General features: G+C 35.0%; 1 protein-coding gene across 11 annotated transcripts in view; it reads right to left on the reverse strand.

The window, feature by feature from the left end:
• CADPS2 (calcium dependent secretion activator 2) overlaps positions 1–24,855 on the reverse strand; it is a 566,720-nt gene that overhangs the window by 173,217 nt on the left and 368,648 nt on the right. For all 11 annotated transcript variants that reach the window (XM_003808627.4, XM_055115340.2, XM_055115339.2 and 8 more), the window contains exon 9: positions 21,319–21,385. In XM_003808627.4, coding sequence (XP_003808675.1) covers positions 21,319–21,385 — 67 coding nt within the window. The remainder of the gene's footprint in view (positions 1–21,318; positions 21,386–24,855) is intronic.

The following is a 24,855-nucleotide window of genomic DNA, read 5'->3' on the forward strand; positions in this document are numbered from 1 at the left end:
ATAAATAATTAAATAAAAATAAATCTCACTAAAAGTTGAGAATTTAGTGGCCACATAATGAAAACCTCAGGCAGGGCTAGGATGGAGTAAATTTTGGGCAGCCAGTGACAACATTGCCAAGATCTGGTCTGCCTCTTAATTCTTCTTGTCTTTTGGAATTGGCCTCATTTCCTTGTGCTAAAGTCTTACTAGAACCATAGCTGCTCTGAAGTCACCTCCCTGAGTGTGTCTGCTTGGATCACAAGGCCATATTTGAACAGAATACTGTAAATGGGGAATGTTTCATTAGCCCAGTTTGGGTCAAGAGCTCATGTATGCAGCAAAGACGTCAGATGCTACAACAGGCAGGCTCTTTCCAAGGTCCCCCAACAGAGATAGAGGGAGGTTCTGTTCCCAGCAGGAGAAAAGGCTGTTTGGTGGATATACATCTAAATTGCAAAATATCCTACAACACAGGGTCCATGGAAGATAGTTTGGTTAGTGTATTTTTTTTCTTTTTTTCTTTTTTGAGACAGGTTCTCACATTGTCACCCAGGCTGGAGGACAGTGGCACCATTATGGCTCATTGCAGCCTCCACCTTTGGTGATCCAGTGATCCTCCCACTCAGCCTCCTGAATAGCTGGACCACAGGCACATCTACCATGCCCAGCCAATTTTTAAAAAATATTTATAGAGAAAAGGTCTCTGTTACCTGGGCTTGGTTAATGTTAATTATTTCCTTTTTCTATTTTTAAACATAAAATGAAACTAAGGAAACATAGTACCTTTCAATAGACAGTGATTACTTCAATAGGACCCCAAAATAAACTAATTATGAAAAACAGAGAAAATATGGGCTATATTAAAATCAAGGAATTCTCTTCATTTAAAGGGTATCATGAAGAAAGTAAAAAAGGTAAAGCAACAGACTAAGAGAAGATGCATGCAAAACATATATTCAATCAATAACTCACACCAGAAATTTAAAAAACTATAAATCAACAGGGAAAACTCAGAACACATGTTGGAAAAACGGGCAAAAGATGACTACTCTTTTTTATTTTCACATCCACTCTCTGTACCTGAGGCCAAAAAGAGAGGTTTGAGGTAGTGACAGGTGTAAGATGCAGGGATCAACATTGTAACTCTTAAAAGGAGAAAATATATTTTCTGTTCTGAGAAAAGAGGAGCTCTTTTCTCTGCTCCTCTCTGCTCTTCTACAAAGTAAAAGGCGCAGGTCATTGTGAAAATTACCATGTTAGAGACTGCTAAGTTGCATGACAAATTGTGGATTTAAAACTGAAAATTAACACAAAGATAACCCTTCATTAGAAAAAATGCTGATTAGATTAGCAAAAATGAAAATGGTTACTAGTACACAGTGTGGGTGACAGAATGAAAACTGGTGTGGACTTTCTGGAAGGCAATCTGGCAACAGGTTCTATGATATACTTATGTTTTACGTACATCACAGTACATAGGTACAAAGATGTAACACATTTTTGCCAAGCGTGGCTATGTTTAATCTTTTTTTTTTTTTTTTTGCCAATTTTGATGAGTGGGAAATACTTTCACTGTTATTTGAGTTTACAATTCCCATCACAATAGGACTGAGAATTTTCCATTATATTCGATAAACATTTGAAGTTTTCTTTTCTGTGAGTTTCCTGATCAAATAGTTTGCTGTTTTTCTAATATATCATTTCATCATTTGTACCCTTTTCTATAATCAACTTTGTCAGAGGTTTATTCACTTTTTTAACGTGTTAACATGACTAGGCTATAGTATCCAGTTATTTAATCAAACACTAATTTAAATGTGGCTGGGAAAGTACTTTGTAGAAATGGTGAACATCTACAATCAGTTGACTTTAAGTAAAGGAGATTATCATCCATATGTGGGTGGGTCTCATATAAGCAGCTGAAGGCCCTAAGAGCAAAAACTAAGGTTTTCTGAAAAAGAAGACATTTTGCCTCAGCTTCTGCTGGAGTTCCAGCCTGTGGCCTTTCTGGAGAACTCTTACTGATACAGTACCAAAAGGCTGACTATGTTTTATGCATTCCTTTGGTCTAGCAAGGAACGTATCTCAAGGAAACAAATGGAGAAGTACTCAAAGATGTATATGCATTGTGTTCACTGCAGTATTGCATATAAGCGGTTTGGTTAAAATATATTATGGCATGACTATATAGGATAATACTATGAGACATTAAAAGAGATGTGACAGATTTTTTTCTTAACATGGGAACCTAAGATATAACATTTCTAAGATATAACATAAAGAGCAATTTAAAAGCAATAATGTAGAGTGTGATTCTGTGGGTAAACATTATGTATATATATGAATTAAAATATATATTAAAATATTTACAGTGATTATTACAGGATGGTGAAATGATATTTTATTTTTTCAGTGTTGAGTTTTTTAAAAGAATATACATTATTTTAAATCAGAAAAAAGAATAAAGTTATTTCTATTTTGAAAAATAAAAACATTAAGCCTTAATGGGAGAGACTGAGGCCAGTATCTTGTGATACTTGTGGTTCTTGCTACACTAAATTTTCCTTGTGTCTTTCCTCATCTTACAGACAGTCAATAAATTTACTTTTTCCCTTGCATATGTCTAAGGTTTACAAATGAAAGTCAGTTGCTCCCATAAGGGTTTTTATTTTTTTATTTTTTGGTAATCACTTAAAGGTTTCAGTTTCCTTGTGTTAAAAGGTATAATTGTGTGGGTGTTTTTGGGGGTAAGGGTTAAGGGGTTGGAGGTGGGGGTGTTGAGAGGTAAACAATAACGGTCCAATTGTATTTGTTCTAAAAAGAAGTCCTTTCTCTTACTCTAGAAAAATAACTTAATTCAAAGTTCCCCTATTCTTTCATAAAGCTATTTTACACAGCATTATCTTAAAATATTATGAAATATCTCCAACATAAAGAAAAGTACAATAATACACTAACATGTATATATTCATCATTCGGCTTTGTTGAATGGTAATTTCTTAGAGATATATATGCTTTAAAGTGTATTTTTTTTTAAAAGGACAGATTCAATTAATGCCTATACATACTCACCCAAGACAATTTCCTTTCTCTTCTCAGAGATAAACACCATGATGACTTTTCTGTTTATTATTTCCATGACGTTGTGAAATGTGTACCACATACAAGAAAATCGATAAACATCAAGTACTTTTTGCATGTTTCCAAACTTCATATGAATATATCATACATATTATTCTGCAACTTTCTTCCCCAAAAGTTCAATGTTTCTGATGCTTAACCATCTTGATATAAATATTGTTACTTGAATTGTCACACTTTAACCACTATCCTAGTGATGACCTTCACTTTTTTTCACTTGTCCTTACAAACAATGCCATGATGGACATTCTTGTACGTCTTGTCTTCTTGCTCACATATGTGACAGCTTCTCTAGTACCACATCAAGGAGTGGAACTGCTAGGTTGTAGGGTGCACAGATCTTCATCTTTACTGAATGTTGCCTAGCTGCTTTCCAATTTGTACATACTATATATACCTGTGGTATATGAGCACTCCAGATATAATATTAATACATCTTTACCAAGCTTGGTATTTTAAATCTTTTTATTTTTTGCCAACTTTGATGGGCGGGAAGTGGTATTTCACTATTATTTGAGTTTACAATTCTTATTACCAATAGGACTAAGAATATTCTCTTCTGTTTATTAGTCACTTGGGGGTTTTGTCTTCCTTCCTGATGAAATAATTTCCTCATTTTTGAATGTATCATTTAGCCATTTTATACCATTTTCCATAATCAATTTTGCCAGAGATTTATTCACCTTTTTAATGTTTTCGAGAAATGTTATTGCATTTTGTTAATCCTCTCTGTTGTTTTTCATTTCCTTAATTTCTGCCATCTTTCTTATCTCTTCATTTGGGATATTTATCTCTTTATTTATTTATTTATTTATTTATTTATTGAGACAGAGTCTTGCTCTGTAGCCCAGGCTGGAGTACAGCTGCACAATCTCAGCTCACTGCAACCTCCACCTCCTGGGTTCAGTCAATTCTCCTGCCTCAGCTTCCTGAGTAGCTGGGATCACAGGTGTGTGCTACCACATCTGGCTGTTTGTGTTTTTAGCATAGATGAGGTTTCACCATGTTGACCAGGCTGGTCTTCAAGTCCTGACTTCCAGTAATCCACTTGCCTTGGCCTCCCAAAATGCTGGGATTATGGCGTGAGTCACCACGCCTGGCCTTGATTGTTTTTTTAAACTCATATAATTAGCTTATTCATTTTTAATTCATTTTTAATATATGCATTTATGTTTATTCTAAGTTCATATTAGCCTCATCTCACAAGTAGCATTTTTATGAGTTCTGTTCCAAATATTTTTCATTTTTATGATTTGTTTTTTATGTTGGAGCTACTTAGAAGTATGTTTTTAAGTTTGGCTTTGTGGTTCTATTTTTGGTTTTTAAATTAATTTCATTGTTATCAGAATAATTCTGAATCTTAGTATTTTTGAGACATGTTCTACTTAACACATGACTAGTTTTTTAATCAGTGTTTTGTCTGCTTAAAAAGAACGCATGTCTTGTAATTATTATTCAGTGATTATTCACGTCCATTAGGTCAAATTTACTAATTGTCAAATATTCTATATCTGATATTCTTTTCTGATGTATCAAGTATTGAGAAATGTTAAAATTTCCCATCAAGATTATCTCTCTGTGGATTCTTCATGCAATTCTCTTAAATGTCTATATATTTTTAAGAAATAATCTCATATATATACCTGGGATTGCTACTTCTTTCTCGGACTGTTCTGTCTTTCTGGTAACTTGTTCTATTTGTATTTATGCAGTGAGTATTTTAAAAATCTGATACTGCTTTTTGCCTTGAAGTCTATCTTCTTGTACAGTCACAAAACTATACAATCTTTCTTTTGTTTAGTATGCATCTGGTAAATTTAAAAAAAATCTCTTCAGTCTCAATTATTCTGTGTTATATTTTAGATCTTTATGAACAACAATTGGGGTTTTTAAAGCCCTGAAAATCTAGTCTTCTAACAAGATTTATTTTAAAGACAAGCTATATTTGCTGTACATGCTGATATATTTGGATTTATTTCTATTATCTTATCTTGCCCTTTGTATTTGCCATGCCTCTTTTTCTTTCATTCCCTGTCTCTATTAAACATTAACAAAATCTCCCTATTTCCTCAACAGTATAGAAACTATATATTTCTTTTCTCTCACTGATTCCTTAAATCTTGTTTTTAAGTCTCCTCCTGAATCCAGGAAACTTTGAGTGCTTTACTTCCATTACCCATTCCCATCTGTTAACTCAGTCCTCATTATATTAGTTCTACCTTATTTTAGTAATGTTTAGTATATTAGCATTTAGTAATAGAAATTCATTATTAAAATATATGATCTTAACAAGTCAATATTTATTTATATTTGCCCTTGGGTTTACTCATTTTCTTGCTGACGACTGCTTCTTGAATCGCACTCTGTCATTCTGAGTCCAATTTCTTTCTTCCTTTAATTTGAAAATATATCCTTTTGAAATATCTGAATATTTGAAAATATGTCTTTAATTTGTTCTTACTCAGGCGTAATGGTTTAGTTACTTACATAGTGTTTTAGCCCAGCAATCCTATCAGTAATTTTGAAGATATTCCATTGTCATAAGGCTTATACATCCATGTGGAAAAGACTTATGAAAATTCAACTGCAGTTCTCCTCTTGTAATTTGCTTTTTTTTGAGACATCTCACTTGGTGGCCCAGGTTGGAAGGCAGTGGCACGAACTCGGCTCACTGCAACCTCCTCCTCAAGCCATTCTTGTGCCTCAGCTTCCCAAGTAGCTGGGATTACAGGCATTTGCCACCAGGCCTGGCTAATTTTTGTATTTTTAATAGAGACGGGGGTTCACCACGTTGGCTAGGCTGGTCTCAAACTCCTGACCTCAAGTGATCTGCCCACCTTGGCCTTGCAAAGTGCTGGGATTACAGGTGTGAGCCACCATACTCAGCCTATTTGCCTCTTCTTTATGATTGTTCTTACATGTTCTCTTAATCTTTGTCATTTTGCACTTTCATCATGAAATTTCTAGGAGTTAAAGAGTTATGGTTAATACTTATTGTATTTCTTATATCTGATAATTCATGACTATATCAATTTAAAAATCTTCCCATTATCTGTTTAAATGTTGCCTCTGTCACATTTTTCCTTTATTTAATGCCTTTATTCAAATCCTATCAGAAATAATCTTGAAGCTTTCTTTCCTCCATATCTTTTAATTTCTTTATGTATATTTTTTTCACCTCTTCATTTTGAGTTCTAGGCAGCTTCCTCAGATTCTAACCAATATTCCATCATTAATTACATGACAAATTTTCTCTTCAGATGTGTCTAACCTATTGCTTACCCTGTCTATGGAGGTTCTAATTTTAGTGACTGTGTTTTGAAGTTTTGGAAGTTCTATATGACCCTTTTCCAAATCTGCTGGTTCACTTTGCATACTGTTATTTTCTTTTTTGTTATTGTTCTTTTATTATATTTTTGAACCTGCTTATAAATTTCATCACCTTAAATAAAATTATTTTATAATTTATGTATGTGAGAGCTGTATTGCTGAAATTCTTAGTGGTGTAAATGATCAATTTAGTTTTGTAATTTTAGATTGTGAGCTAATAATCAACACAGTGTTATCTCTGGATATCCTACAAAGCCTAGCTTAAGGGCTCACCTTCCAATAAAAAGCAATTTTTAAAAATGCCAGCTGCTCCATGGTCATCACCAATCCAGGATTGCTTTTTATGTTAATTTCCTAGCTTAGGTATTTCCCTTATATTTAATAAAATAAACTGGGACTTTGACATTAAGTACAAGCTAATAGTTAAAAATTCTGAGGGTTAATTTTCCTGCATATTCAGAGCTTCAGCTCAAACACAAGATTAATTGCCCAAGGGCAGATTTTTTTTCTAGCCCATCATTTTACAGAGATCTAGTTCTTTTAAGTTCTTTATAAGATCTCTGTTCCAAATACCCACTTTAAGAATACCTCATGGTACGTCTTCTTTCTCTGCATGAGCAATAAAATCTCAAGTGCCTACCTAACAACATCAACATCCACTAATTTCAAACTCCAGCACTATTGTAGCCACAATTTCAACTCACAATCATAACCATTCTAGGTGTTTTTGGTCTCTAAAGTTTTTCTTTTTTTTCCTTCACTTGACCTACGTATTTAAAAACATGGGCACTATATTTTATTCAGCATTTCTAGGTATTGGCCAAAAAGGAATTCTTAATATTACCTTTAAGACTAGCCAAAACTACCAATTTAAATCTTTTGATCAATCCTTTGATTTTGCTTTATGAACTTTCCAAATAGCAAGTCTAACTTTTATATGTATGAGAAAAACTGTGTAAGTCCTTTTCACTACATTTCAGAAAAGAAAAGAAGAAACTATGATGATGGGGTTAGGGTATGCAAGTAAACACACTGTGTGAAATGTGTCTTATGCATCCTTAAGTTATAATTATCCAACACCAGGGGACCTTTACAAAGTAATACTTTTATAATCAACTATTGAAATAATAGAAAATATATTGGGCAACTAATTCATAAGTTTCTCATCTTCTTCTCTTATTTGGAAGAATCTTAAAAACCTGACTAAAAAAAGTCTCCTGACACATCACCACATGAACAATCTGGAACCTGCTGGGAGAGAGATGAAGGGCATGGGAAGGTCTGCCTTCCCTGCATGGCTCACAAACATTTCCATCAATGACTAGCTGCAATCTATAGCTACCGCTGTGTAAAGTACTCCAGACGGACCATCCAGCAAGACTCACCCACTTTAATTCAGTTCTTCACCTGAACTGCCAAGCAGAAAAATATCACCTTTATGTTTAAAATTCCATTTCTATATATTTCTCAATCTAATAAACCCCTACTCCTTTTTCCAAGTTTTTAACAAATTTGTCCCCTTTACCATTCTAACCTTGTCATTTCTTTGTTTCTGACTCAGTTTCTTCATAATACGTATAAAATGGCTTCCACAGTGTGTGGCACAGAGTCACTGCTTCTGTATTTTGGCACGAAATTTATTTCAATTCAGTAAATATTCTGCCATATTTGAAAATGTACTATTTTTGAAAGTATAGGCCGGGCGCGGTGGCTCACGCCTGTAATCCCAGCACTTTGGGAGGCCGAGGCGGGCGGATCACGAGGTCAGGAGATCGAGACCATCCTGGCTAACACGGTGAAACCCCGTCTCTACTAAAAATACAAAAAAATTAGCCGGGCGTGATGGCGGGCGCCTGTAGTCCCAGCTACTCGGGAGGCTGAGGCAGGAGAATGGCGTGAACCCGGGAGGCGGAGCTTGCAGTGAGCCGAGATCGCGCCACTGCACTCCAGCCTGGGCGACAGAGCGAGACTCCGTCTCAAAAAAAAAAAAAAAAAAAAAAAAAAAAAAAAAAAAAGAAAGTATAAACCACATATTTATCTTCTTAAAAAAAAACTAACAGTTTAACAGCACACATAACTCAACTTGTACTCTTAAATGTATCCTCTTCCACTTAACATAACAAATGACATTTGATTTTTAAATGTCATACACTCCACTGAAAACACTCAAGAAACAGTAAACATCCCCTCATGCAAGTAGGCACCCCATTATGTTACGGACACAGATGTCAGAGCCATGGAGAAACCAGGCTTACCCTTTCAGGATACACAGATAGCTATGATGTGACCATAGTTATAAGAAAGCCATCAAAATACCAAGGAAATTTGGAAACAAACAAAATTAACAAAGAATCAAAAACAATAACTTAGGAAACAACTAATTAGGGAGTTATTATTCCCATTACAAAGACACTCTTACCTTCACAAAAATATCTGACTTATGTAAGTGGCAAGATATTTTTATATTTTATATATTAGTACTTGGAGAAAAAGGTAAAGCAAAAATATTGGAAGGTATTGTGAACTGAAAACTAGTCAGGAAAAAGTGGTGTTTTTCGAATTGTAATGGAACATAATAAAATGTATAATTTAATTCTAAATCTAGGCCAGGCACAGTGGCTTGTACCTGGAATTCCAGCACTTTGGGAGGCTGAGGTGAGATGATCACTTGAGGCTAGGAGTTCAAGACCAGCGTAGGCAACTAAACGAGACCCCCATCTTTTAAAAACTTTAAAAATCAGCTAGGCATGATGGCATATGCCTGTAGTCCCAGCTACTTGGGAGGATAAGGTGGGAGGATCACTTAAGTCCAGGGATTCAAGGTGGCAGTGAGTCATGTTGGCACCACTGCACTCTAGTCTGGGTGACAGAGTGAACTCTGTCTCAAAAACAAAAAAAAAACATTATTACATATGATAGAATTATAGATTTTGATTATGTAGCAAGGATTTGAAGATATTACATTTGGAAATTTAAAACTATGATTTTTAGAGGATTCAAAACTCACTAAATCATAAGTAGTTAAATAAAGAACCAAGCTTCATTGAAAAGAAAATGAAATATTATACTCTAAGTAATTCTCTCACACTAGCATTGAGAGACAAGGTCTGGGCCTTTGAGATTGCGGTCTAAACTCCAGCTTTCATGGATGAGGGAAGTAACTTTCCAAGGTCACCCAGATAAAAAGGGTCACCTTGGCCAGGCATGGTGGTGCATGCCTGTAATCCCAGCACTTTGGGAGGCCGAGGCAGGCAGATCACGAGATCAGGAGATAGAGACCATCCTGGCTAACACCGTAGAAAATGTACCGTAGAGACGGTAGTGAAACCCCATCTCTACTAAAAATACAAAAAATTAGCCAGGCGTGGTGGCACACGCCTGTAGTCCCAGCTACTCGGGAGGCTGAGGCAGGAGAATCACTTGAACCTGGGAGGTAGAGGTTGCAGTGAGCTGAGATCACACCACTGCACTTCAGCCCGGGCAACAGAGTGAGACTCCGTCTCAAAAAAAAAAAAAAAAACCAAAAAAGTCACCTTGAGTCTAGAACACAACTCTCTGTAGTTCAATGGATATTCTTTCCAATATATCATATTATTTTATACATTCTCATTCTGAAACTTAAAAACAACTGTATTCCCGAATAGCAAGCCAATTACCTCTTAATTTCTGGCAAAGTTATTATTTCAGATAGCATTGAGTCCATGATCAAAAATCACTAAAGGTGTTGGAGAAAGAGAAAAGTGAACTGAATAGCAAATAATTCAAGGTAGTACGCTTTTGTTCTCTTTTCTCAGGTATGTGTTCAATAAATCACCATCATTTGTTTTATAGTAATTGTTAATATCCTTAACATAAAATTGTAATCTTTGGAGGTATTTAATAATTTTTCTCTTAAATTTCACTAACTAGGTCTGAAATTAATATTGTCATCCCTTTAGTTTTTTCATTCTGAGAAGCTGACTGTTAACAGGTCCATTTAACTTATTGATAATAAGAACTAATATATTTTGTCTTGCTTTTTTTTCCTCTTTATCTTCTATTATTTGGTAATTAAAGTTTTCTTAGCATTTAATTTTTATACTATAATAGTTTCTTTAAAAGTTTTAAAGACATAACCCATATTTTCTCTATTTATTGAAAAACAAAATAATTTTTTCACTGGCTGTATATAACATGAGGACTAGAACCTGTTTTATTGTTCCATTCATTATTTTGACAAAATCTAGAGGTTAGGATTCACATTTTGTAATAATTACTTAATTATATTTCTATAACCTATCTCAGGAATAATTTTTCATGTTTAATTGAGCCGCCAAAATATTTTACAAGAATAAAATAAACCATATGTGTTTATTTCATTATTATTCTAATTCTTCTACATCTTAAGTTTCACATGTCTGAGATCATACTCATTTATCTCTCAAATGTCAGGAATTCTCCTTTAAATATGTTCAGCAATGTGAACTGTATTTTTTTCTTTTTTTGAGCTTTTTGGTTATAGAAACTTTTTATTAAGTCCAATTTTATAGATTTTTTTAATTGTAGAGAAGCATGACAGAGTGACCAAGATTTTCAGCCATAACACTTATTTCATAAGAATAATATCTTGCTGGGAAAGCACAATAGAAATAAGACTTCAAGGAGAAAAAAACTTTTTTTTTTTTTTGAGACGGGGTCTCGCTCTGTCGCCCAGGCTGGAGTGCAGTGGCACTATCTCGGCTCACTGTAACCTCTGCCTCCTGGGTTCAAGCGATTCTCCTGCCTCAGTCTCACGAGTAGCTGGGATTACAGGCACGTGCCACCACACCTGGCTGGCTAATTTTTGTATTTTTAGTAGAGATGGGGTTTCGCCATGCTGGCCAGGCTGGTCTTGAACTCCTGACCTTGTGATCTGCTCACCTCGGCCTCCCAAAATGCTGGGATTACAGGTGTGAGCCACTGTGCACGGCCAATACAATTTTCAATGATTGCAAGTAGATATAAAATCACAAAAGTATTTAGATTCTATTGAACACGTTACTGAATGATTTAGTGGTTTTATCTTAGAAACTAGTATCTACTGCAACTATTTAAACTCATGATGAAAGACTTAGGAGGATGTACAGTTGTATAAAATTATTTTAAGGGACACATTGGCAAAATAGTTTAATACTAATATGATTGCTCTTTCCTATGTTGTCTTTTACAGAGATAAACTCCTTTCTTGATGTCTTTTGAGATCTGTGGATTAGTCATACTAAACAAAATAGTAAGTTACTGAATTTAGTTTCTTGTGTATTTATAACCTCTGTATCTCCCCTTATGTTCTTATAAGTACTTTTTTCCTCCCTCTCATTCATTCATCCGTGCACTTATTCATTGACCAAATATTTATTATGCATCTACAGTGAATTTTTCCAGGCTTTGGGTACACAACAGTGCCTCAGAATTGGGGAAAAAAGCCATCTCATAGAGTGAGAATGGAGGAGATAAATGAAATGCAATTAGGAGGTACTGAAAATAATTTGGGTGATGAATTGTTTTGCAGGAAAACAAAGCAGAGGAAAGAGACATTAAAAGCATTCTATTTTCAATAGTGTGGTCAGAAAGGCCTCTCTGAAGACAACCATATTAAGGTATTTCAACTGGAAGTGAAGGGAAGATAAACCAGGTTTAACAGATCAATCTGCTATGTCAAATGCAAATTCCACTTTCATTTTCTCCCCTCAATTACTTACTTATCCTTATTCTTTCATACTTATTTTTGACAAGGCTTTAGAAAAATCATTTTAAGTCTTATATATCTCATTTAATTTTTCTGTAATATAAGAAAAACAATAATAGACCTTACAGGATTTTGAGAGAATTGGAGAGAACTGATGTGGGAGTGCCTAGCACAATGCATGCCTGTTACACAGTGGTCGCCCGTGAATCTAATTCAGTTGTCAGGGAGCCACCACCCTCCTCTCACTTTATTCTTTTTGAGTCTTAAAAGAATTGTTTCATGTTGGGTACAGGATGCAGGTGTTACTATAACGCAGTATAGTCAGCACCTGATTGACTTGGGGATTGAACTCTCTTCAAACCACATGCTTCCACACTGTGAATGAGCTGAGGGCTGCTGACGCTCCATGTTTCTGACTTCTGTCTCCTGGCCTCACTTGGCTTTCCCCACCCCTACCTTTCTTCCCACTCTAAGGGGATGTTTCTTTTATTTTTAGAGACAGGATCTCACTCTGTCACCTAGGCTGGAGTGCAGTGGTGCGATGATAGCTCACTGTAACCTCGAATTCCTGGTCTCAAGTGATCCTCCCACCCCAGCCTCCCAAGTAACTGGGACTACAGGTGCATGCCACTGTGCCCAGTTAATTAAAAAATAATAAAGACATGGGGTCTCACTACGTTGTTCAGACTGGTCTCAAACTCTCAAACTCCTGGCCTCAAGCAATCTCAGTTTCTGGAGTAGCTGGGATTATAGGTATCGTCACCATGCCCAGTCTGTTTTCACAATTTTTATCAGCAAAGAAAGAATACAGTGGCTGTGTTGATGAAGATGTTTGGTGGAAGAATACGTAAATTTATAAGAAACTGAGAAAGTGAGGAAAAGTGCTAATACACCTAAATGTAGTTTTAGATACTAAATTTGTCTATTTCTAATGGACATTATCTTAATTATACATTATAATGTCTTTTAAAAATTATTGCTTTCTTAAAAACCAAATGTTGATTACTTCCAAAAGCTCTTTACATAATTAACACGTTCATATTGTCATGTGTTAAAGAGTACAGACTTGATGTGTGTAACCCACCCAAAATGCTAAAAATTTACCTGCTATTTAAGAGCTAGCCTTATAAATTAGTTGTCAAAAGACATGTGAGGTGAAATGCTTACATTAATGTGCATTTTTCTTCACATAACCTGAAGTACAACTTGAAGTTGCTGTTTTATGCTATAAGTATTGTATCTCTAGCTAGCTTTAAATGAGACAATTATTTTTTTTAAAATGCTGGAGATATAAAATTTTAAGTACCAATTTAACAAGTCTGAAGGTACAACAACAAAAATCAAGAAGTCAAAAACTTCAGGTTTAGAGGAATCAGTCCATTTCTAGAGGCATGGTCACTTAAATGGCAAAGTATTGAAACATTTGCTTTTAGCTTTTAACTTCTTTAATATTTTGTTTAATATCTAAAATATCATCCAACAGACCTAGACTCTGTCATAGATAATTGGGCCTAGAGATATAACAAAGAGTACAGATGGAAGAGTAATAAAATACCAACAACTAACAGAGCTGTCACTGACAATTAGGAAATGTGACCCATGAGACAACTGAAAAAGGTGCAATCTGGCGTTTCGAATACATTGACTCCAGAAGCTACAACCTATTAATGCTATCTTTTGGGCTCACTGATTCCTGGTTCTATTTCCATAAAATGTTGCCATATTTCATCCTTCTTTTAGTTCCTTTAATATCCCAAGAGATCTTACTTTTATCCATCCCCTTTGCAAGGTAATGATAAATCACATTCCCAAGGCCAGACCTAGAACAAACCCACAGGGTAAATTCAGGTGTTCCTGAATAGTATTAACACCTGTAGCTGCTGGTTTACTAGCCAGTTACCAGTTCACGGGTAATCTGGAGAAATTGTACTCAGACCTGTATCAGTTGGCACTAATAGTTAAAATATGCTGCTGAAAGATTAGCAGGGTCACCCTGCTCCCTGTGCTCCCACTTAGAGGCAGTCTTGCAGCCTCTACTCTGCCTTGTCACCACTTGCCAGGGAATTAGATAGACAACAGGTGGTTTGACCTATTCTGATCTGGTATTTGTTTTCATTTACGAGCCTACTTGTGTATTTCTGAACAAAGCTTATATAATTTACTAAATTGAAATCGAAAATCCCTTCAGTGGAAGCACAGCAATGAGAAACATTCAATATCTTTTACCCAATCCACTCTTAATAACTCTGTAAAGAATGGATTTGTTGAGAATTGGGAGATATGAACAGACTTTAATCTGGGGACAGAATTAAATCAGGTTTCAGCATCACTGCTTTTGATAGGGCACCTAAGTTGCTGTAGTACCACAAGGTATCTGCATCTGGTATACGAAACCTCCCATTTTGTCCTCAATTGCCAACCTGTGCAATACCTGTCTGTGTCCACACATGTTAAGTGCTAACTATGGGATTCTAGAGACCACAGCATTCAGGTTTGTATGTCGTATTCCTACTGCAGGGATCATGTTAACAGCTGGCAGCTTAGCAACTGCCACCATCTAATTTCAGTGAAGATTAAGGCTTTAAAAATCCCTAGCTGGAAATGTTCTTGGCAGAGGCCAAAGGTGCTGCTAGAGTTATTTAAAAAAAAAAAAAACCAAACTACACCAGAGCTGAATTTAATCATGAAAAATGAATAAATCTTCAAGATCCAGATAGATTGGACAGGAATATTTATTGTTAACTGTGTTGTCCAAATGGTGTAAAAAGAGTTAGTATTCGGTGTACAAATTAGAGAAAGAAAAGTCAGTCTTTTCAGAACAATGTTGAGAATGATTTGCATATATTTATTTACTTAACAAATACTTAGTTTCTACTCATGTACCAGGCAGTGTTTAAAATTCCACAGATAAAGTAGACTAAAAGAAAGATAAGATCCTTCTTTTCATGGAGTATACATTCTACAAGGGGTAAAGAGATAACAAAAATAATAATAATAAACATATAAATGTAAAAAAAATTTAATTGGATATAAATGCCCCTAACAATATCAAACAGAATAATGTGACAGAGAATGAGTTGAGGGGTACTTCAGGTCGCCTGGGTGGAAAAGGCACATTCGAAAAGGCAACATTTGAACGGATATCTAAATGGACATGAAGGAATGAGCCATGCATGGGGAAAATAAAAGCTGTAGGATGTTCAGAATTTCTATAAAGGGGCTTAGAGGTGGCCTAACAATCTAGGTGGAAGAAAAGTAAGGGACTTAATCCAAAGGTGTATTTACACAACAATCACATTTAAAAATAACCCCAGTTTATATATTTATTTGAGGTGCCTTTGGTGGGGGTATCTGGTGACTTGAAGGTGCTAAACTCCTACTCTTGGCACTGTAATTAATCTGAGGAAAGAGCTGCAGAAGTCAAGACGTGGCTCAGTGACAGGAAATAACTATTCAAAGAGGAAGCTTGAGGCCAGAATATTTAGGACCTCCTCTAAGACACGGTTATGAGTTATTCTAAGTGCAAAGGGAGTCCCTGGAAGAATTTAAGCAGCAAATTGTCATAATGTGAGTTATGCTTTAAATAGATTATCCCACAATGTGAAGAACCTGTTGTTAAGAACGAGGGAAGTGGAAGCAGAGAGAACAGCTAGGATGCTATTGTAAGAATCCATGTGATGATGGTGGTTTCAACTAGTATGGTGGTGGAGAAGATGGAGATGACTGGATGTAAATGGAATGCTGTTTTTGCTATGGAACAGCAATCTTTTCTGCCATGAGGTTAAGGAAAAAAGAGGGATCAAACATGACACCTAGGTTTTGATTTAAGTATGTTCAAATATAAGTCAATTTTATATTCCTTACAGAAGTTTGGGAAGTAACCTAAATTAAAAGGGGAATATTCATTTATATAACAAATATTTACAGATTCTCCACTATGTACAGATTCAGGCACACTACTTGTGTAGAAGATTTTTATACACATACCTGTAGATATAAAGACATATATATGCATATGAATACTTACAAATACACACATGCACACACTCAGAGCATTTTGAAATGGAGTCTTGTAGAACAATTTTCAAAAAAAATTAAGCTCACCAAAATGTAAACTTTTGTGGATTTTTAGCCAGCAATTTCATTCTACAAGAATACTCCCATATATATATGAAGATTAATATACAAGAATTATACATATATTGATGATGGCATTGTTTTTTTCTCCTCCACAACAAAAACCATATTCAAAGTGGCATTGTTTGATTTAAAAAAACTTAAATGTTCAAAGGAGGACTGTTAAAGTACATAAACTTATAATATAGAATCCAGTTATTTATTTATTCATTTAAGTTTTTTTTAAATTTTATTTTATTTTATTTTTCTGGAGACAGTGTTTTGCTCTGTTACCCAGGCTAGAGTGCAGAGGTGCAATCATGGCCTACTGCAGCCTTGAACTCCTGGCCTCAAGTGATTCTCCTGCTTCAGCCTCCCAACGTGCTAGGATTACAGGTGGGAGCCACGGCACCTAGCCTTAGGTAGATTCTTATATGTTGATATGGCAACTTCTCATGGATATATTTTTAAAGGGGAAACAAAGCAACTCACAAAATAAAAATATATGAAATGATTCCATTAGGAATGAATGGATGTGTGTTTCACATAATGATGAATTAGAGGTGCCTAACTCCTTCAAACAAGTTTGGAAGGCCACACTATTAGCAATGGCTACTTGGTGACTTTTGCAAAGGATAGTAGAATAATGTGGTAGTGCTGGCAGGAGTGTTGAAGGGGCCTTTCATTATCTACCATAAAAATTGCATGGTTTGATTTTTATCCTACACTGAGCATGTCCTGGGTTTGTAAATTTTAATCCAATTTAAAGCATAAAGCTATAAAGTCATTATGCCATGATTTTCTTGATTTGGCAACAATATCTCTGTTCACTTCACTTTATCTTACTGCCATTAGCAAACATCAGCTAGTGTCCCAAACTAAACCTAGATATAACTGAACTTCATGTTCTTCAGGTGGTAGTTTCATTCTCAAGTGAGTGAGAGCAGTCTGCTGTAGTGGGTCCCCATGTGTGCTGAATATTTCAGAAATCAATAGGATGGGCAGCCACTTCTTTATGTTGAAAGCAGATCTTGATGACATCCCACTAACAGAGTGCCTCTCATACATCTGCAGCAGGTATGGATCACTCTGTGGCATGGCTGACTGTTTACATCCTGTGCCAACTCAGCTGATATGTAATTAACATTATGTCTTGATAGCCTGCTGTTGTTTGCAGCAACTTCAAGTCATGATTCTGACACATCAACAAGCAGTGAACACTTTGATACAGGGCCAAAACAACACAGACGTCTACTCAGTTTCCAATAATGTCACACAGTCAGTGGCCTTCATGAGCACAGGACTCAAATTATACCATCACTCCCTGGCCATTTTTCTAATAGAGTAACACTGTTTTGTACTTCATGAAATGAATGATCCATAGTGATTAATCACATATCTGTTTGTCTTCAGATGAACTGTAGTTATGTGCATCAATGTAATCATAGCAGTATGGCAGAGGAAACAGAAGTTTGACAGAACTGGATTTGCTTGACTCTATGACTTACTAAACTGCATAATCCTGAGTAAGTTCCATAACCCCTCTGTATTATTTTCTTATCTATACAATGGGTATAATAATAATACCTACCTTCACAGGCTTATTCTGATAAGATAAAGTATTACAAATGTTTTACATAAATGCTTGCCACAAAGTACTTGCTTAATGAGTATTAGATTTAATATAACAATAATTATGTTAATTGGGGAGTGCTTCAGAATTATTTACTACAGAATATGGAATACCTGGGACATACATTTTTGAATAGGCATTAGCAGAATATAGAATGAAGTAATAATTCATTTGTTCAGATCTCAAATACAGAGTGTTAAAGGTAACAAATTATTTTATTATAATGAACTACAATATATTAAAGTATCTTAAGTACTTTACACCAATGATATCTTCCAAATCTAATAATAAAACACTGAGCAAGCACAAGAAAAATAAGTAACAAACATATACAAGTTTAATTCTGGTAGTATTTCAAGCATATTCTTCGAAATCACTGTTCTTTCAATTTGGCTTGAACCAAAATTTACCTTCATTAAAAAAAGAGGCCTCTTAGAAAGCATTAAATTCTATTTATTACTATAACTATATTGGCATCAGAATATAAACAGAGACCAAAATGATCTTACTTGGAAGCCAAATAAACACTCAATATTAACAACTCATTTATTTTCCCACCTTTTGACTCCAATTTAAATGTTTACATGAGAGTCTTTGAAAAGTCTTTTCACCTCAGTGGCTCCTCGAGTGTTCACTTTGAACAATGACTTTGCAGCTGGCCAAACCTTACTCTCAATCAATTTTTATGAGGAATAATTCTTGAGCTGATGGTTGGATTTCCAGTGATATCACTCATAATACACACTCACAAGTGGTGATGAGATTCACATTATCAACAGAGCATCATTCTGCCGATGGCAGCGGCAGACACAGCAGGGGTATACTGTCCTCCCTATGAAAACGATTCCTTCACCTTTCAATAATGCAGCCTGCAGGTATGGACCTACAAACTGTGTGTGGATAGAATCAGAGCTGCCTTTAAAAATACTAATAAAAACTACCCAGTTCCTCCCAATGGGTCATTCTCATTGAATCTCCATACATATCCATCTTGATTTTGAAGTGTGTGCCTTCAATTTGCCTTCCCATTACATTTGGAATTGAATGTAAGATTCACTTGTGTTTAAAACTTGTCAGAATACTCGCATGGATTCTCAGTTCATTTGGGCATGGAATTCTCTGCATGAATGCATGTGGATATATGCACATATATGTGCGCAAAGTAAATATATAATGCTTAAACATGACTTCAAATTTTAAAAAGAAACCTCAGGTAGAATAAATTCAAATTCATTATAGTTTGGTGGTACTTTCTTAAATTTAAATTATGAAACATATGGGTTTGCCTACTTTGAATTAACTTAGATATCCCTTTTAAAATATAAAGCATATGTTTGTTACTGAGAAAACACTTTTAGCTCCCCAAAGACGTGGTCAATCTTACCCCAAAAACATACCAATTAACAGTCTCAAAGTTTTACAATTCCTTCCTTCATTTCCAAATTCTCTTATGAGTAATAATCAAAGTATACATATTTGCCCTATAACTTCTGAGTCTTACAATCATATGCTAGAAAATAAGATAAGGGGCAAAAGATTACTTGGAACCTTACCTGGCAAAAAGCACGAGGTGATCATTTGACCTCTTAAGACTGATCTACAAAAGCCTAACTTTCATATTCAAAAAATCAGTTAAAACAATCAAATAAAAAATTAAAAAAAAACCAGCGACTAATGCAAATAACATACTGAACATCTGTGGTTATTGGGTTACATTCCCACGTTCTTTCATACCTATTTCCACCAGTTAAGACCTATGCTTGCTAAGTTAGCTGGGTTTGTTCCCAAACTAGTTTATGCTAACAACATTAGCCATTGAAATCATGTAGTTAAATGAGATTTTACATAAATACATAAAATAACTGAAAAAGAAGCTGCCATTTCCATGAAAAATCAGCTGAATGCTTTAGAAAAACTTGATAAAGACAAGTCAGTAACACAACTTTGTCAAATTAGATATGAATGAAATATATCCATAAGATATAAATAAGTGTCCAGAAGTATCTATTAAAATTGCTTAGGAAATACATTTTAATTCATGCACCAATGTAAGAAACTAAATGTGGAAACTGTAGAAGATGGCTTAAGGTTTTTGAAAAATAGATGACCCACAACCCCAAACAGGTAACCTTTTTCAAAGCAACTGCTAGGGCTCTATACAAACAAATTAAATCTGTGTGTGCACGTGTATGTATCTTTTATTAAAGTTGACCAACTATTAGTTCTAATCATGTAAGAAGAGGTTACTTTTTAGCCAGGAAAAAAAAATAGGCTGGCTGTTTGCCACGTAGATAAAACTACTTTTCACTGAGTTTTCACACTTTTCATGGAGTTACCAGGCTATCATGGGACATCAATACAGTAATTTTATCCAGCAATTGATGGATGGCTGTACGTACTCGCTGGAAGACAGCAAATGATCATTTTCCTTCCTTGGCATTTTACTATGTCATTCTGATGTAGTCCAGTTAAGCTTCTTTAATGTGTGCCATTGGAATCAATGAGATTTTTACAGAATGTTTTGTGTTAAGAATTCCAAGAGTGATACTCTTTTCATATATTGGGAACAAAATAGGCTTGGATTTATCATGGACTGGAATGACTATTACTTAGAAGGGTATTCTTTAATATAAATTTAACTTAATTAGTATGTTCTATGAGCAAAGTTATCCATGACTACAAAAGAAGAGTCAGCCAAACTGCATGTTCTGATAATATATGTTCAGAATCCAATCGTAAACAAATACACACCAGTCAAGTTGACTTAAAAACACATTTATGTGAACAGGTGATTTCTTGGCTTATTTGTACTAAATGTGGCATATTTGCATTAAATGGAAGTATATTTGCATTAAATATGCCAGTTAGTACAAATATATTTATATTAAAATGAGTGATTATATGTATTATGCTTTATATATAAAATATAGAATGATGCAGTGGTTCTTAAGGTATAGTCTTGGAATCCCAGAGATCTCCCATATCTTTTCAGAGGGTTTACGAGGTCAAAACTGTCTTTATAAGAATATTCAGAAGTTATTTGTCTTTTTCACACTTTTTCTCCCATTAGTATAAAGGTGAGTTTTCCAGAGGCTACATTTTATCTGATATTGCAAAAAATTGAATGCAGAAGCTGATGCAAGAAAACAGTTACCTTCTATTAAGCCAGAGGGTAAAGAGTCCAAAAGCATAAAACAATGCCACTTATTTCACTAAATTGTTTGGCTTGGAAAACAGTTATTTTACATAAAAACTTCAGTGTTATCATGTAATGAATGTGCTGCTTTTATTTAAAGTGGCTTAAACATATTTTAATTTCTAAAACAGTAAATTTTGATAGATATAACCCACATAAACAAATTTTGAGAACTGCTATCTTAGAGTGATTATTTAACAGGAAAAAATGACTAACCTGAACTAGAACAAAGTAACGTTTTTTCCATCTTTTCCAAACCTTCTGTCCAAGGGCATACAGATATCTGGAAAGAAAAACAAAAGCCAAAGAATACTTAAGATGAATAATGTTGTGCTTCCATGTAATCATATTTCTTCCATAGGTATTTATTTTTGAGACCAGCCTGCTAAAGGCAAAGTTTATTTAGCTCATTTGGAAAGTGAGACAACCTGCAGCTTCTGTGATACAAAATGAGTTAGCTTATTCTGGGTTCTCGAAAGGGAATTGATTTATGTGACTTATCAATTTGTCAGTCCTTACCACAAATTGAGCAAAGTAGGAGTTAGAAAGGATAATCAAAGAACCAGTAGGAATTTTATTCTTACATGCAATTCTTAGGAGAGACAAAGGCTATTAATTGAGGACATGGTTATCAATGCTTCAGTTCTCAGATGACTGGAGCTGAGTAGTGCGCCCTGAGGAGCAGCCAGCTGCAGAGCCAAGAATCCAGGGTGAAGGGTCACTGTCCAGCTGGGTGACCCCAAAATGTGCCTGCACCAATCTCAGTCTCCATGTCCTCACCTATCAAATGACAGGATGGATTTGCTGATTTCTAAGGTCTCTGCTAGCTCCATCATTATGGGATTTACCTGACTTATGAAAGCATCTCACTGCAAATGTTTTAACTACAAAATTCTGATAGTAACGAAGATGCCATTGGGTAGTTTTACATAGTTTCAACCATGGCTTTTCTTCAACTTTGCATTGACCTTAGTAAGCTGAATAGAAATGATTAGCCAATCATTTGAGAATATTATTCTTACTGAATATACAAATGATATACTGAAATATCAGGGAGGAAAAAGAAGAAATTAAAAATTAGTGTGACCATGTTGTGGAGAGCTATTCCAAAATTATGCCACAAAATTATAAACACACTCCCTACAAAAGTGGAAAATATTGCTAGAAGTTTAAAATATGACAGAGGCCTAATTTTAAGACTAAAGAAAGATTTTTCAATATTTTATCATAATCCTTTATTCTGAAATGAAGGATTAACAGTGCAGAGGCTGTTCAAACTAAATTTATATACAATTCTGAGTGATTTTTTAAAGGAGCATTATGATTATTTATTTAGGGGCTTAAGATTTTTAGACTTTCACAACTTTTAAAACTAAAATCTTAGGCTGAATCTTTAATTTCTGTCTTATTAAAATAATCCTATTTTGCAAAACATAACAAACATACTGTTTGCCCCCCTCCCCCCTTTAGAAACAGTGACATAGGGAGTTGGCTAAGGTGTGGGGAATTAATGCGCACTCATTCACTACTAGTGGGAGTGTAACATCTTGGGAGATGATCTTTTTGTAGGATAACATGTCAATACATCGAAATAGTCATACTCTTTCATTCCTGAATGTATTAAGGTAATAAGGAGGCGCACATAAAGGTGTATGCTGTAGGGAAACATAGAACAGTGTTGTTTATATTATTGGAAACTGATAACAAATGTCCAACAGCAGTAAAATTATTCAATACGTGCTGGCATATCCACAGAGAAACACCATGCTGCCAATGAAATTATGTTTTTGATAAATAACATAGAAAGTATCACATTGTGTAATATTACATGAAAAGAGTAGGATTCAAAACTACACACATAGTTAATGATTTGGAACTTGTAAAAGAATATGTAAAAATAATTCCAAAATATTACTAATAGTATCTTTGAGTGGTAGAGTTATGGCAGATTTAAGTTTCCTTCTTTATTCCCTGAAAATTCACAGAAATTTTCAGAATCCAGGGGGGAGAAAAAAACATGGAGTTACTAAAAGTCAAAATAAAAACAAAGTTCTTGCATTGTAAAACATCACCCAAATGGTCCAAACCAATTATATATTTTCTTTCAGCACATCAGCTAACTGAAGTTTTTGGTGAACTTCTATTCAGCATTTATGATACCGTTAATTCATTCCATCATCTGTGCTTGTGGATGGAATGTGAATTCATTTAATGACTGGCTGAGACATTACTGCTCTTATTCTTACCTGTTCATTGTTTCTTCTCAAGGACCCCTTAAAACCCTTTGCTCCACCTTTGCTCTAGCTTCTAATTTCTTCTCTGTGGTTCTAGTGACAGGTATTTAGTTGCTCTCTTTCTGTCTTTCTCTGCAATTTCCTGTTTTGAAATGCACATATCCAAGCTCTTATTTCAGGGTTAACAGCAATGACCTCGGGAGCTAGATACTGTGGACATGACAGGTGCCTTTTATGAAAGTGAACTAGCAAGATATGCACCAAATAGCTGGCTCGGAGCCACAGAGAGCATCTGGAATGACCTTTGCCTGGAACCACAGCCTGCTTCTCAGCTCTTTCCAAGTGTCTCACTTTGCAGACTGCTGGGCAACTGGGTCATATACAAGTGAAAGTAAATAGTGATACACAAACCATCAACACCACAAGCTACTCAGTGTCAGTCTTGCTGACAGTGAAGGTCCTGCATAAAGAATAATAATCAGCATGGCACATGTATACATATGTAACTAACCTGCACAATGTGCACATGTACCCTAAAACTTAAAAGTATAAAAAAATTAATTAAAAAAATAATAATAATTATATGTATTTAAGATTAATATGCTTTCTTTCACCTGACATTTGGTCAATTTTGTTAATTTCTTTATTAAAAAGTTTAAAAATATATTTGGAAAAAAAAAATGCAAAAAAAGAATAATAAGCAGCTGCAACATCATCAAAATGACAGATTAACAAAATTGGATTAAAATATATGGTTTCTTTGAAGACAGAAAGCAGGGGGACAGATGGATACATACATGTTGTATTAAGGGGTTAGTAGAAGATGTTATAAGGAACAGAATAAAAGAGAATTTGTGATTGGAACCAAGGTAAGCATTTAAATGATGATTTCTGGGATTAGGTATCAAGTATCCCTATCTAGCTGCTATTTCACTGGTATGAAAGCAGTTTCTTAGCATAAGAAACACATTGAAAAATGAGTGAAGAGCCAGATGCAGTGGCTCATGCCTGTAGTCCCAGAACTGTGGGAAGTCAAGGCAGGAGGATTGCTTGAGAACAGGATTTCAAAATCAGCTTAGGCAACATAGCCAGACTCTGTCTGTACAAAAATAAAAATAAAAATTAGCTGGATGCAGTGGTACACACTTGTCTTTGCTACTTGGGAGGAGGCTGAGGCAGGATAATCCCTTAAGCTTAGGTTTTGGAGGCTGCACTGAGCTATGACCATGCCACTGCACTCCGGCCTGGGTGACAGAGCAAGATCCTGTCTCTTAGAGTAAATACATGAAGGAGGAATGAAGATAAAAATGTTCATCAATATTATTTAAGAATAAACACTCAAAAACAATCTAAAAATCAAAAATTAAAAAATAATAATTTTGCCATTAAAAGTGAGGCCAGATAAAGAATTACTAATGATATGGGAAAATTCTTATAATGTTAGGTTTTAAAAAAGCAGTCATACAAATTCATATTATATGCATAGAGAAATATCCGGAAAAATGCAACAAAATGTTAA

This window comes from Pan paniscus, chromosome 6 (genome assembly GCF_029289425.2).
Source record: "Pan paniscus chromosome 6, NHGRI_mPanPan1-v2.0_pri, whole genome shotgun sequence".
Classification (NCBI taxonomy): Eukaryota; Metazoa; Chordata; class Mammalia; order Primates; family Hominidae; genus Pan; species Pan paniscus.